The sequence below is a fragment of the Rhipicephalus sanguineus genome, chromosome 9 (genome assembly GCF_013339695.2).
Source record: "Rhipicephalus sanguineus isolate Rsan-2018 chromosome 9, BIME_Rsan_1.4, whole genome shotgun sequence".
In the NCBI taxonomy this organism is placed as follows: Eukaryota; Metazoa; Arthropoda; class Arachnida; order Ixodida; family Ixodidae; genus Rhipicephalus; species Rhipicephalus sanguineus.
The window spans coordinates 28522153-28536894 of record NC_051184.2 but is presented as its reverse complement, the minus strand read 5'-3'; the positions used below and the strand labels follow the sequence as shown (position 1 = coordinate 28536894).

Here is a 14742-nt window from a genome sequence, read left to right as displayed (position 1 = left end):
GAGAAAAACCGGCAAATGGCAAGCTGGTTTTGGATTTGTCGGGTACGCCATTTTACCGCAAAAGTGTTTGTAGAGCGCCCGGTTCGATTATCTGTTTCGAGAGTTGATGATCGGTACAATATAAATTTTTGTGCTTGAATATAAATTGACACAGATGACACGTTATTAAACACATACGTCTGACTGAAAGAGAGTGCTCATGCCTCAAGAAAGGCAATACAAAACACCTAAACAAAGTTTAATGGGTGGTATGTAAAAAATTCTGGCAGCTGACTAAACATCTGATGATTTTTATTCGCTTCCTCAATGATCAACCACTTCTCTTGCAGATTTTACAATGCACAACACTGTCATTTGAGCAATTGTGGAACATTTTATTTTATTCCACATTTTATTCCACATCAGCATGGAGCCAGGCAAGCGGCGCTGGTGATTGTGGTAGTAGAGGGTGATTCCTTGAGAAATGACCTAGTTCACTGAGCTGTAATTTTGTTACAAATCATTCAATTTAAATGCAGTTTTGCGGGAAAAAATTCAGGAAGAATGACAATGTAATGGCCCGTTCTGTTTTTTTGGTGTGGAACTCCGAAAAAAAAAAAGAAAGAACAAATAGGAAATAAAAAAAATGTGAAATTCCATACAAGAGTGTCTGCATACTGTTAAAGTCAGAACAGTTCCTTATTCCTTCTTTTTTTTTTTTTTTGGTGTTGCACATCAAAAAACGGGACGGTCCATTAAATTTTCATCCTTCCTGAATCTTTTACTGCAAACCGCATTAAAATCAGATACCTTGTAACAAAACTACAGACCAATGAAATAGGTCAGTTCTGAAAGAATCACCCTATATAGTATTAGATTTTACAGCAGATTTCACTTTCTGACTCAAGCTCTGCATATAACAAGGGTGGATCTTTGGCCTTGTTGGTGCGACATATGTACAACATTAAGCGCAGTACTGAATTGACGAGGACGGGACAGGGAGTGACACACACACACAAGCGCTTGTGTGTATGTCACTCCCTGTCCCATTCAGTACTGCGCTTAACGTTATACTCTGCATATAACTGGCTAGAGCAGAAGCAGCATCCATAATAATGTGGCAGATTCTGGATAGAGAACCATGCTTCAATAAGTTGAGCAAGGAGTGTGCTAAAGATGCTGTGGTTTGGAGTCCAAGCTTTCATTTTTGTGCGGAAAACATGTTGACTCAAGCATAGTTCCATAACAAGAGAAGACAATAGCATTTGATGACAGAAAATACCTTTTGCTAGTTAGTTAGACTCGAAGAAGCTATTTCAGGCTAATGACTTCTCGAACTATTGTTGATAGGGTGCAGTATTCTGTTCTTTCATTTTTTTTTTGTTCTTGTTATATTTTCTGTCTAATGGTTTCTTTAAGGGTCAAAACGAGACAAAATACAGCGGAATCTCATTGATACGTTTTTCTTGGGAGCTGGAAAATAAAACGTATTATGCAAAAATCGTATCAACCAAAAAGATTAAAAAAAAGGACATAATATCGCCTGGCGCATCATCATCATCAGTGGATGCAAGCGCCGCTCCAGGCAGCGATCTTTCTGCCGCAAAACCGACACTGCTGCAGCCTCAGCTGCTCTGCAATGTGCACAGCATGGCTTGTTGGAATGCAGTTTGAGCCAGTATACTGAAGAATAAACATAGGATTTCTTAATATATTGGTCAAGATCCACTTTCGTGGTTGTGTTATCCAATTTTGGACAAAATTGTGATCATATTAAACGCGTCAAAACGCATTATTTCCAAGGAACGTTTGCCGGGAATAAAAAGAATTGTATTAGGCCGAAACATATTATGCAGAATCGTATCAATAAGATTTCGCTGCAGTTGTCTCACTTGTGCACTTAATTGAAGTTGGATGTGGAATTGGCCTCTTTATTCAGCACACATGTGTGGTAATTAAAAAAATATATATTTTTCAGGGCATCATGGATGCTGATGTGAAGACAGAGCCGAGTATTTGTCAATCCATGCCACCTCTTGTAAGTGCATCTTTCTGTTTCAATTCTCTGGTCTTATGTTGGCAGTATTGCACTTTATGTGGATTTATAAGGCAGCCAGATGCAGATGAATGGTGTAACATTTTATTTGGCAGCAGCTAAGATGTTTTCTATCTTTTTACAGTTAATAGTTTGAATGATTTCACTCTAGTATTCTTTAGTGAACTTGGCTGGAGAATGATAAGCTTTTCTCAGCATGCTCGCGTGGTTCTCACACGGCTCAACTCAGGTCAGAAATGTGTATAAAAAATCTTTTTCAGGAGATCATGTGTGCTGACATTAAAGCAGAGCCAAGTAGCCTTGAATCCATGCCACGTTTTGTAAGTAAAGTGAATTTTTCTGCCCTGGTTTTCTCGTTTTATGATGACAATGTTGTGCTTTATGTGGGTTTTTTGGGCAGCCAGATGTAGATGCATGGTGTAACTTTTTGTTACTCCGTTCTGTACTATAGAGAAGGAGAACCAACAGTGGTTCTATTTCTCTATGGCCACACTAAGCTGCATGATAGGCACTTTACTGCATCAAGGGGGCAGTTACTCAACAAGCCTCTGTGTTGCTGGAGCAGCTGAAGTAGCTACGAGGCGCACACATCGACAGCTCCCATGGATGCTTATTATTTCAAGGAACAGTGCAAAAAACAACAGGAGAACACAAGACGCATACAGCGCTGTGTGTCCGTCTTCTTTCTGTTGTCCTGTTGTTTTTTGCGCTGTTCCTTGAAGTATGTACAACCAACAAGCTCAACCATTGTGCTTATAAGTAGCTCATCGTTTGCACGCAAGAGTGTCTCTGCACACGTGGCTGAATTGTTTATTGCGTGTCATCACGTAGCGAAGGGTTGGTGGTTCGATTCCATGGACAAGTTTTCTTAAGGATTATTTTTCTTTGCTGCTTTTAATATAGATATGGCGATGGCAAAAATTCTCCTCGATTGTCCATAAAATTGCTATCACAGCAAGGAAAAGCGAATTTAGCCTCTCCATGTACAATAGTCAGTCGCATGCAGCTTCATGAAAGGTTTCAATTTGCCTGATCTAACTGTAATTTGCCATCTTGAGAGATTGCCCAGTTGCTGTTGAGCTCATTAGACTCCAACTTCTTGCATGACCAGAGGTCTTAAACTCACCTCAGCTAGCATCATCATCATCATCAGCCTGTCTACGCCCACTGCAGGGCAAAGGCCTCTCCCATGTTCCGCCAATCAACCCGGTCCTGTGCTTTCTGTTGCCACGTTATACCTAGCAGGCCGCAGTCAAATTTTGTCCCGCAAGGGTCGGGACAGTGAAGAAGGTTGAGTGGGGGGTGGGGGGCATAAAATGTCAGCTGATGTTGCCATTTATAAGACAACCTTTCCCATATCTCACGTATAGGTCATTTCTAGAGGGCATTTGATGTCAGGATTCAAACAACATAGCAATATCGATTTTACTAAAATCTAGACGTTGATTCTTTAACATAGAGCTTTTGTTTCATGGTTATGCTTCAACACATGGTGACCACATGGGGTACCTCACGGAAAAAAATGTATGAGACTAGTCAGATCTGTGTAGCTCACGAACATACTAAGAAAATAAAATGTAGGACAAAGACAGTTATGTGCATCCTGGTTCGCTAGCAAAGCGCCCGCAGCCACATGCAGCCCGAGGGCCACTTGTTTGAGACCCCTGCACTAGCAGGCAATCATTCATTCCATCTTCTCGGTTTCTTGCATTGGTTCTGAATGAGTGTCGTCCCACTCTTCGAAATGTGATGTTCATTGGTCGACAAGGAAGCCAGATGGCAGACGACTGTGTAACTGTTCGGTATGTGATGGCAAGCAGTAACCTTTCTTACACACTGAGGAGTGTTGTTCAGCTTAGAAAAGAGCACTTTGTGACACACACTCTAAGAAAAAATGTAGTATTTCGGGAGTATTTCTGCCACACAACAATAATCGTCATCCAGCCCTCCTACTTTCCTCGCGTTATCACCGCGGTCCCGGCACTTCCGGGTCACAAACGGCGCGCGCGTTATCAGCGTGACATAGCATTCTTGATAGGAAAGTGATGAGAGCCAGGTTTTCAAGAAAGGAAACGCGAGCAAGCCAGATGACGAATTTTGTTGTGTGGCAGAAATACTACCCAAATACTAGATTTTTTCTTAGAGTGTAATTCCTGTGATGCCTTTGATGTGTCCTCGGAGCATACAGCTAGATGTCATTGGTCAGATAGAGGAACATTGTTAACCAAATGTGAGAGTTATCAGGGAGGGATAAGCGTTTTATAAATACGTGTTTTCTGAATAAAAATCTCAGTTATTAGTAGCGCATCGTCCTGTTTTCAGTCTTCTTTCGTGGTAGTCTTTTTGTGACTTTTCAACTATGAATCGGAACCAACTCGCTCAACTTTCCATCGTGTTGCATGGGAAACGTCATGTGCCATGCAGACATAGGGACATGCATTGTAACACGTCATGGACACACTCATTTGCAAAAATACATACGTTTGTGCTGTTTCACAGGACCCTCTAGGCATGGACAGAGAAGGAAAACCTGAGCCTCCAATCCTTCTGCCCAGGATCATCTCTGTAGCTACATCGACAAATAATACTGAAACATCTGTAGGCACGGCTGCGTTCGACAGGGACATAAGGTGAGCTGCACCAACTGCATTGAGGTGGGACCAATAGTGATGGTTGATGTGACACATTTAATTGTTTTGACCATGATAACAGCCACAACTACTGCAACAAGGCACTTCCAGAATCTACGATAAAGGAAGTTACCTTCCACGTGCTGTCGCATGGCAGTCAGATGCTGTGTTAGACCAGTGGTAACAGCTTCGATCTGCTGAACTCGAGGTTGCAGGTTTTTAACCCATGGTTGGTACCACATTTCATTGACAATCAAATCTGGATACACAAGAAAGAACCCCAGATGGTACAATTTCTCTGGAGTCTTGCGCCCTAGCGTGCTTTGCAATTGTAGCATGGGTTTTGGCGTAATAGCCAGGAATACAATTTTTTCTGAAGGCCAGTCATAACAGTCAGTTGCAGCTGAGGTCACAATGCATAAATGCTTGTGTAATTATGTCCAGCCTGTAGGGACACGGTATTGGCCAAGCAGTATGCCTCTGGGCGAAGCAAGCGTAATGGCTGCCACAAGACTTCTTGAGAAGTTTTATCCAGCTAAAGCTTAAAGAATAAGTAGGTGCTGAGAACGAGATCATATCTGCAAGTAATACTTCAAGTAGCACAGCCACCTTGAGGCATCACCAAGGAGCTGCTTGAAAGAAATGCACCAATAAAGAGGAGTTACTGACATACTTGGGCCAAAGCATTGACACAGTAATACAGGGCTCACCTCATCTGGGAAAAGACGTAAGGTGCGGCAAAGGTTTTCGTGTTGGTTGCTTGCATTTTGCAATTATGGTAACACCATTATCAGCTTCTCTTATTTTATTTTTACTAGGATGGAAGCATGGTAAATGACTTGCCATGCATCTTCTAGCTATCACCGTTCTCAATCCGGCTACATTTTAAGCGGCTTTTTAAAGCAGCTGGCATAGATAAGTAAGCCACCAAAGTAAATAACATTGGCCTAGCCAGATTTGTCTTATTTGTCGTCTCGTCTCAGTTCAAATAGTGTTACCACAGCTGAGGAGTGAGTAAATTCATTGTGCCATTTTGTTGTCATAGAAATTGTAGAGACACGCCAAGCAAACATTTGTGCACAGCAACGCTGGTGGCGCTGCTGGCAATGGCACTGTCATGGCCTGTACGAGGTTCAAGTGCGATAAGATCCTCTGGCAGCTCTTGTGCTGTACACTGTGGTATTGTGGGAAGCGTGCAAGAGGGAAGTTTGTCATTGCACGTGCACGGGTTGCAGGGTAGGAACGCTGAGTGCTGTCAAGCGGGAGAAGGGCAGGTGAAGGCATCAGATGGCGAGAGAGTCACACGTCATCGTTAGGTCAGTCGGGTATGGAGAGGTGAAAGTCATAACACTCCACATGTCGTCAAAAAAGAAAGGCACGCCCCATCTTGCAAATAATTTGCTAAACCTCTGAATGTTGATCAAGCCTAGAGGGCTGGCAGCTTCGTGTGACTGTTTCCACAAGCATTCTTGGATCTCCGGGGGCCTATAGATCAGCCCGCATTATGTCAAAGAAGCTAGAAGCAACTCAATGTGTTCATTCACTGCTTTTGTGCTATTTAATGCAGGAGCGTTAAAAACCAATGTCCATAATCACTTAATTAAGGTGTGTTCTTGTTTTCCTGTTTGCGCAGAATTGCTCTAGTATATTTTGGTTAGTATGTGAATGTTTACTGCACCATATAGGGCCGATCAATCTGCAGATCGTATTATAGCTGTTGGATGCATTACTATTAGTACTTCGACTTTCAGGTGAAACTGTGACATTATTTGTAGCATTTTTATTCATGTCGCAGCATTGCGCAATCACTGATTACGTGATTTCATGGTTATCTTTCTTCTTTCTTTTTGCTTCTTAATGTCCAGAACCTCTGTGGAAACTACAATATCACCTCCGAAAAAGCCCATACTTAGCGTAGCTAGCGGCATTGAGTGTGATGTGCGGGGGCAGTGCTTCACAAGTAAGGACACCCGGAGCATACATCGTATTCTGCACACAGCCGAGAAGCCACACGCATGCTCTGTCTGCGGCCACAAGTTTGCTCACAAGTCGGCTCTCGTCCGACACGTACGTCTCATTCATACGAGTGAGAAACCCTACGTTTGCCTTGTCTGTGGGAAGAAATTTCCTCTGAAGTCCACACTCGTTGCACACAGTCACGTGCACACAGGTGAGATGCCGTATGCGTGCCAGGTATGCCCATCCAAATTCCGCATGAAGGTGTCTTTGGACAGACACAAGCAGCTGCATGCCAGGGGAGTAGAGATGTGCCACTGCCCAGAGTGTGGGAAGACCTTCGAGCGCATGAGATCTCTGCAGCAGCACTTGAAGTGGCACAAGACGGAAAGGCCATACCCGTGCCACCTTTGCCCAGCTAAGTTTACACAGAAATGCCATCTGAAAAGTCATCTGCTGGCTCACATGGGTGAGAAAGAGCACAAGTGTCCTCTGTGTGAGAAACGCTATTCCAGGCGTCCACCCCTTCATAAGCACATGCGCCGGATGCACCGTGGAGTCGAGAGCACTGTCTCATGCACAGGCAGCAGCAGTGAAATCACGACAAGTAACTCTCTGGCCACTCTTCCTCCTGTAAGTGAAATGCAATGTGGAATTGCACAGATCTTTTGTTGTTCATGCTGCAGTTCAAATCGAACAGATATTGTTACCTTCTGTTTCAAGAGGGCATTATTCTAGTCCTGTTCATGCTGACTAACCGGCAGTACATAGGTTATGGGATGCAACTTCCCCACATGCTGTGCTTCAGGTGCCAAATGTGCCAGTGATGCTGCTTTTGGATGGTACATGTAGCAGGCGACTTTATTTGTCCTGGCATCACATCTTCATAAGTCAACTCATGCCTGTTCTAATAATTTAGTGGATGGCCATAGTACTATTGAAAGTGCGTGGTATGACCAGCGAAGCCTTGTGGCACACGAAACACAAATGACACAGAATTTTGATGAAAGGTATACATACATGTTATTGTCTTGAGCGGTGGCGGCGGTCGTCGCGTCGAATAGCACACACAGACAGAAGTTAATTCTTGATCGGTGATCACCAATTGCCTTGATCGACGATTTGCCGGCCCTTAAGAAGTGCGCTGTGCGCGCGGTCCCTCCTTTACGGAACAAAGTTAAATTCACACAGGAGAACGGCAACTTGTCTTTCTGCTGAACAGCCACGCAAACAATTGATGCAAAGACGAAAGGAACAAGGTGGTGACTGCGCCCGCCAAGGCAACCCCTCGTTCCGAAGCTCGCTCCGGCCGGGAGGAAGTGAATTGCCCCGGAAAACCGCCTTTTCCACACCGAACTTGCTTTGAGCGAGCGGCGATATGCGCTTGCTTCAAGTGCGTAGCACTTTAGGGGTCCGGCTTGTCGTCTCATGTCAACCAGTGCATAATAAACTACCAAGGTCTAAAATAGTATAAACTACAGAAATAACCTAATATTTATCGCAATAATTTACCTAAAATCGCTAAAAACGCTTCTGAAACATCCGGTTGGTACCCACGCCGTGCAAGAGAGGGCGTCACTGCCTCGGCAAGCCCATGGTTGCCAAGAGAATCGCTGTGTTGCTCGTGCTACACACTTCCTCAGGTTTCACAGTAGTAGAGCTGCATTAAGCGCAAAGTTTAGAGCTACACCAAGGCCTACGTTAGTGCTACATTAACTGCAGAATTAGCACTGGATCAGAGCAGAACTAGGGCTACATGAAGCGCATGCATAAGGTGTTCTGAAGTCCAAGCACTGTCGCATTAATGCATAGAAGCTTACATGACACCAAGATACGTAATGCTTCGAAAAACTCGCATGAAGTATACAGAATCGCTAGTGGGTTTGATATCAACAATGCATTTGACAGCTGTAAATATCAACACCAAACATAGTGCTTGAAACACAGCTCTCTTATAAAGCAGTTCTTCGGGGAAATCAGAAAGTCCGGCAAATGACAAGCTGGTTTTGGATTTAATGAGTATGCCATTTTAAAGCAAAAGTGGTCAATTTCCGGAGCGCCCGCCTCTTATTACGCAGGTACCTGGTTCGATTATCTGTTGCGAGTATGGAACTAAAGCGAGGATAAGCACAATATAAATTTTAGTGCTTTTATATAAATTCACACAGGTGAAACATCATTAAACACATTCCCTTGGCTGAAACGGGGAGCTTATGCCTGAAAAAAGGAGAAAGTAATACTATGCAGTTAAATTACAAGCCATGTTTAACAAGTGGCGCTTAATGAAGTTTTCATTTTATAACAATCTGGCGATGGATTAAACAAACTGATCATTTTCATTCACTTCTTCAACAATCAACTACTTGCAGACATCACTTTCTGACTTCAGCTCTGAATGTATCATGCAAAGGCTGAAGCAGCACGCATGAAATGGCTGATTCCACAAAGAAAACCTTGCTTGAATAAGTTGAACAAGGAGTATGCTAAAGATGCCGTGGTGTGGAGTTAATTTTTTTCCAGAAAGCGTGTTGGCACAAACATAGTAGTCCCATAGCAACAAAAGGCAGTAGCATTAGCTGACTCAAAATATCTTTTTATTGTTATACTCAAAGAACCCATTACAACCTAATGACTTCTCTAATTACTGATGATAGGATGCAGTATTCTGTGTTTATTTCTTTGGGTCTTGCTTTGCTTGCTCAACAATGGCTTCCTTAGGCATCAAAATGAACAGTTGACACCTTACTGCACTTAGTTAAACTTTGATATGGGCTGGATTATGCTCTTTATTCAGCAAGCACGTGTGCTTCAAAGCATATGGTTAATTACCATCTCGACTCAGAGATGTATTTTGAAAAACCTTTTTCAGGGCATGGAAGGTGTTGATGTCAAGGAAGAGCAGAGTAGCCCTGAACCCATGCTGCCTTTTGTAAGTGCATTTTTCTGTATTGATTCTCCCGTCTTGCGTTGGCAGTATTGTGATAATTGTGGTTTGTAAGGCAACCAGATGCAGATCAGTGTTATAGCTAGTCATTTGGTGGCACCAAGAATATTTTGCACAGTCTTACAGTTATTAGTTTTAATCGTTTAGCACTACTATGCTTTAATGAACTTGGATGAGGAATGGGGTTCTTTTCTCAGCATGCTCGTACGGTTCAAGATATAAGGGTTTTTCCCGAAATGCTCAGAAATTGCTCAGAAATGTGAATAGAAAACCCTTTTCAGGGCATGACGGGTATTGACATCAAGGCAGAGCCGAACAGCCCTGAACCTCTGCTGCCCTTTGTAAGTAAGGTGCATTTTTCTGTTTGAATTCTCTGGCTTTATGTTGTGAATACTGCGCTTTGTGTGTGTTTATAAGGCAGCCAGATGCAGATGAATGATATAGCTATTCATTTGGTGGCGACAGGTATCTTTTTCAGCTTCTTACAGTTAATAGTTCTAATTTGTTCGCATTGGTATGCTTAAACGAAGTTGGATTGAAAATAGGGGTCTTTTTTCAGCATGCTTGTCTGGTTCGAAGTATGTGGTATTTTACTCATCTAAAAATGTGCATAAAAAAATCTTTTCCAGGAGCTCACATGTGTTGGACTCAAGCCAGAGCCAAGTAGCCCTAAACCCATGTTGCCTTTTGTAAGTAAAGTGCATTTTTCTGTTTTAATTCTCTGGCTTTATGTTGTCAATACTGTGCTTTGTGTGTGTTTATGAGGAAGCCAGATGCAGATGAATGATATAGCTATTCATTTGGTGGCGACAGGTATCTTTTTCAGCTTCTTACAGTTAATAGTTCTAATTTGTTCGCACTGGTATGCTTAAATGAAGTTGGATTGCAAATAGGGGTCTTTTTTCAGCATGCTTGTCTGGTTCGAAGTATGTGGTATTTTACTCATCTAAAAATGTGCATAAAAAAATCTTTTCCAGGAGCTCACATGTGTTGGCCTCAAGCCAGAGCCAAGTAGCCCTAAACCCATGTTGCCTTTTGTAAGTAAAGTGCATTTTTCTGTTTTAATTCTCTGGCTTTATGTCGTCAATACTGTGCTTTGTGTGTGTTTATGAGGCAGCCAGATGCAGATGAACGATATGACTATTCATTTGGTGGCGACAGGTATCTTTTTCAGCTTTAGTTCTAATTTGTTCGCACTAGTATGCTTAAATGAAGTTGGATTGCACATAGGGGTCTTTTTTCAGCATGCTCGTGTGCTTCAAAGCATGTGGTATTTGTCCCAACTCATCTAAAAAATGTGCATAAAAAAACCTTTTTCAGGAGCTCACCTGTGTTGGCATCAAGCCAGAGCCAAGTAGCCCTGAGCCCATGTTGCCTTTTGTAAGTAAAGTGCATTTTTTTGTTTTAATTCTCTGGCTTTATGTCGTCAATACTGTGCTTTGTGTGTGTTTATGAGGCAGCCAGCTGCAGATGAATGATATAACTATTCATTTGGTGGCGACAGGTATTTTTTTCAGCTTTGGTTCTAATTTGTTCGCACTAGTATGCTTAAATGAAGTTGGATTGCAAATAGGGGTCTTTTCTCAGCATGCTCGTGTGCTTCAAAGTATGTGGTATTTTTCCCAACTAATGTAAAAAATGTGCATAAAAAAATCTTTTTCAGGAGCTCAGATGTGTTGGCATCAAGCCAGAGCCAAGTAGCCCTGAACCCATGTTGCCTTTTGTAAGTTAAGTGCATTTTTCAGTCTTGATTCTTTCGTTTTGCGATGACACTACTGTTCTTTATGTAGCCTTTTAAGGCAGCCAGATGCAGACGATTGATATGACTGTTTGTTTGTTAGCAGCCAGGATACTTTCCGGCATCTTACAGTCAGTTACCCGGAATAATCACTCTCGTCTGCTTAGCTGAACTTGAATGGAGAATAAGGCTCTTTTCTCTGTGCGTGTGTGTGGTTCCAAGTCTATACCTGTTTCCCAACTCACTTGAGCAAGTCAAGAAAATTGCTAAGTGAGATATGCCTAAAGGACACCAACACACAATATACAGGTGCAGCAAAGTACCTAGCTGGAAGAGCTCATGCAATTAGCGTGACTATCAATCGAGACGTTTAGCTGGCCTCTGCCACCATACCGGTGAGGGATCCATTAACAGCGGAGAAAATGGCCAATGTCCTTGGCATTGTCACATGCAAAGGCACAGTCATCATCTTGAGCGCCTCTCAAACTGCACTCAGAAACCCACAAAAAGGCCGAATCTCTACTTCAGCATTCAAGATTTTGTAAGAAATAACAGGACGACCAGACCTACATGATACTCACGTCGTATGGACCCCTGGTTGTAAACACATTGCAGGAAACTAAGCAGCGCTTGCTGTTTCCATATTGGCCGTTTAGGCATAGCTTCATGCTCCTTCTTTGCTGCACACAGTACCCCTATGTCCTTATTGTACTGGGTAGCAGGGTTGCCAGTGGTGGCTACTTTTCGCCAAATTGGCAAATTGTAGAGGCCCGTGGCGACCAAAAGCTGTAAATGGCGACATGGCGAATTTTTGGCGATTTTCGGCTTAGGTCTCCACTGAGTTATGCATACTAAGCTCAGTGTCTTCCCACTGAATGAGCGGCAACATTCTCTGTATTTTTCTTGGTTTGAGACCCACGAGAAAAATGTGCACATTACGCGTCATTTGGTATGTCCATCCTGTAACTCTTGTGAGCTCCTCAATTCATCTAGATGCAGGAGGTACTGGAACGTCCCCCAGTGACATCCTAGCAAAATGGAAGTCAGAGTACTGCCTTGCGTACCGCAAGGTGGCGGTGTTTGACTATAAGTTAATGGCTTTCGGTGCTTTCAGCTTCTCTAAAGTTTCGCTTCTAAAGCGGCTAGACGACGAGTTGGCGGCGTGGTCCCACCTTTTTTTTCTGCCAAAACTCCAACTGTTCTGAATAGCTTGGCGAGTTATTCACTGTTGCAGTACCCCCAATTCAGCTCGTAAAGACTGTTTTGGAATAGCGAAGAGAAGCGGATACGCGGCTATTTGTGCAATAAAAAAATATTTATTCAGGCATTTTCCACTGTTCTCGGTGAGCGTGTGCAAAGAAAACAATTGCTATATAACGTTTTACATTGTCTACCTGTTCATTAATAACGCATCGGATTCACACGTGTAGATATAAGTGACTATAAGAAAGGGTCAGTGGCGTCCGGTATCATATTAGTTAGTTCACAGTGAATAGGTGTAAGACTCACTAATTATCTGTTCCTGTAAGAATTCTGTCGTGTTATCTTTAATAAACCTTTTAATCCTTTTAATTCATATAAGGGTACATAAAGCTGTCTACAAACAACGCTTTCACGGTTTTCGCCCAAGGTTTACCACACTTTTACCTTTGAAACGAGCGGACAGGGATGGAAGGATATCATGAGCATTTCATTCATTCACCCTTGCGCCACCACACACATATTGCGGCTAGTCGGAGAAGTAGCACCATGCACTCCCATGGTGAAGCGGGCGATACGACTGGCATTGAGAAACGTCAATATAATTGGAGGGTCATGGATGGTACTGTATTCTACGGTGCTATACGTGAGTGGAAATTTTTGTTACTGGGTATCCCGCACATATCAAGAATGGCAACTTTTTTTTGGCGAAATTTGTAACAAAATAATGAGTTTTGGCGACTTTTTGCTCGTCGTTTGGCGACATTTACTCGAAAGTCAGTGGCAACCCCGCTGGGTAGTCCTTTATGAAGGGGAACACGCAAGGCACGATGTTATTGGCGAGTTTACTGGTCGAAACTTATGCTCATCTTTTCAAGTCATTCCATACTGTGCTGTAATGCTAAAGTAGGTGTGGAGGGAATGTTTCTCCTTTAAGAAACCATGGGCATTGAACTTGCAAGAGTTATGAGGCTTGCTTGCCCTGTATAATAGAGCACAGCTCTTGGGCACCCGTCCCTGCGTTCAGCATCAGTGTACTTCGAACGCGGATGCCCAGGAGAAAATGTTGCTTAATAAATTGAGTGAAGAGTATACTAAAGATGCTGTGGTTTAGTCTAAGCATCCATTTTATTTGTCGAAAAAACACATAGGCTCAAGCATATTTTCATAACGAGAGAAGACTTTCATGACATGAACTACCTTTTTCAACTTAGCTAGACTCGAAGATGACATTGCAGCCTAACTTCTACAACAGTTGTTGATAGGATGCGGTATTCTGTTCGTTCATTCTTTGGATCTTTTTTTTTTATTTGCTGTCCAATGGTTTCCTTAAGTATCAAATCAAGATAAAATATTTGACAGAATGATACACTTAAATTTGATGTGGAATCAGCCTCTTTCCTTGGCAAACAGGTGTTGTTCGAAGTATATGGTTAATTACCAACTCAACTCAGAAGTGTGCTTAAAAAAATCTTTTCAGGGCATGGAAGGTGTTGACATCAAGGCAGAACAGAGCAGCCCTGAACCCACGTTGGCTTTTGTAAGTAAAGGGCTTGTTTCTGTATTGGTTCTCTCGCCTTGAACAGTGTTGTGATTTTTGTGGGTTTGTAAGGCAACCAGACCGATGGTGTAATTATTCACTTGAAAGCACCAAGGATAGCTTTCATATTCTTACAGTTATTAGTTTAATCATTTCCCACTAGCGACTCCAGGTGGTTGAAATTTTGGGAGCCCTCCACTGCGGCGTCCCTCGTAATCATATCGTGGTTTTGGGACATTAAACCCCAGATATTATTATTATTATTACAAAGATTGAGCTGGAATTTTTTTTTATGTTGAAAAGCATGCTTCAGTTAATCAAACCAAGTCCCTTAACAGCTTTGCTTTAAGACTGTGCTTAATGTTTTTAGGAGGACGTCAAGACGAATCAAACAAGTCTCGCTGACGAAGCTCTTGACAGTAGCAGCACTGAAAGTTCAAGAGACATCACGGATATCAAGTCAGGGTGAGCTCACCGGAGTACGCCGCAAACCGGAGTACACCGCAGCATGATTGACAGGAATGGTTGTCTAAGGCAGTAAGGAAACAGAGGTTTATTCTAGTGTAAATGGCTGTCTTGCAACCATTGTATTTCCTTACATGTGAGCCTTTTGGTTTTAAGTTGCTTAAAACCTCGCCAAGTTCACTTACAGCAACTCCAAGTTATTAAGAACACAAGGATGATGTTCAACTTATCCAA

At 42.6% G+C, this 14742-nt stretch overlaps 2 protein-coding genes across 10 annotated transcripts in view; one reads left to right on the top strand and one right to left on the bottom strand.

Moving 5' to 3' along the window:
• LOC119405411 (uncharacterized) overlaps window positions 1-14742 on the bottom strand; it is a 53779-nt gene that overhangs the window by 19965 nt on the left and 19072 nt on the right. Inside the window, exons 9-12 of the mRNA XM_037672249.2 lie at window positions 6712-7039; window positions 5737-5839; window positions 4799-4924; window positions 4517-4679 (exon numbers count right to left, since the gene is read on the bottom strand). Coding sequence (XP_037528177.1) covers window positions 4517-4679; window positions 4799-4924; window positions 5737-5839; window positions 6712-7039 — 720 coding nt within the window. The remainder of the gene's footprint in view (window positions 1-4516; window positions 4680-4798; window positions 4925-5736; window positions 5840-6711; window positions 7040-14742) is intronic.
• LOC119404863 (zinc finger protein 358) overlaps window positions 1-14742 on the top strand; it is a 29653-nt gene that overhangs the window by 5950 nt on the left and 8961 nt on the right. Inside the window, exons 3-14 of one of the 9 annotated variants that reach the window (XR_005186383.2) lie at window positions 1958-2017; window positions 2296-2355; window positions 4535-4665; window positions 6531-7254; window positions 9491-9550; window positions 9847-9906; window positions 10195-10254; window positions 10543-10602; window positions 10886-10945; window positions 11229-11288; window positions 13984-14043; window positions 14414-14580. Coding sequence is in view for 8 of the 9 variants with exons in the window: in XM_037671542.2 (XP_037527470.1) it covers window positions 1958-2017; window positions 2296-2355; window positions 4535-4665; window positions 6531-7254; window positions 9491-9550; window positions 9847-9906; window positions 10195-10254; window positions 10543-10602; window positions 10886-10945; window positions 11229-11288; window positions 13984-14043; window positions 14414-14508 (1490 nt within the window). In the remaining variant the exon portion in view is untranslated. The remainder of the gene's footprint in view (window positions 1-1957; window positions 2018-2295; window positions 2356-4534; window positions 4666-6530; window positions 7255-9490; window positions 9551-9846; window positions 9907-10194; window positions 10255-10542; window positions 10603-10885; window positions 10946-11228; window positions 11289-13983; window positions 14044-14413; window positions 14581-14742) is intronic. The other 8 variants (XM_037671542.2, XM_037671546.2, XM_049419036.1 and 5 more) reach the window with 8 other exon arrangements.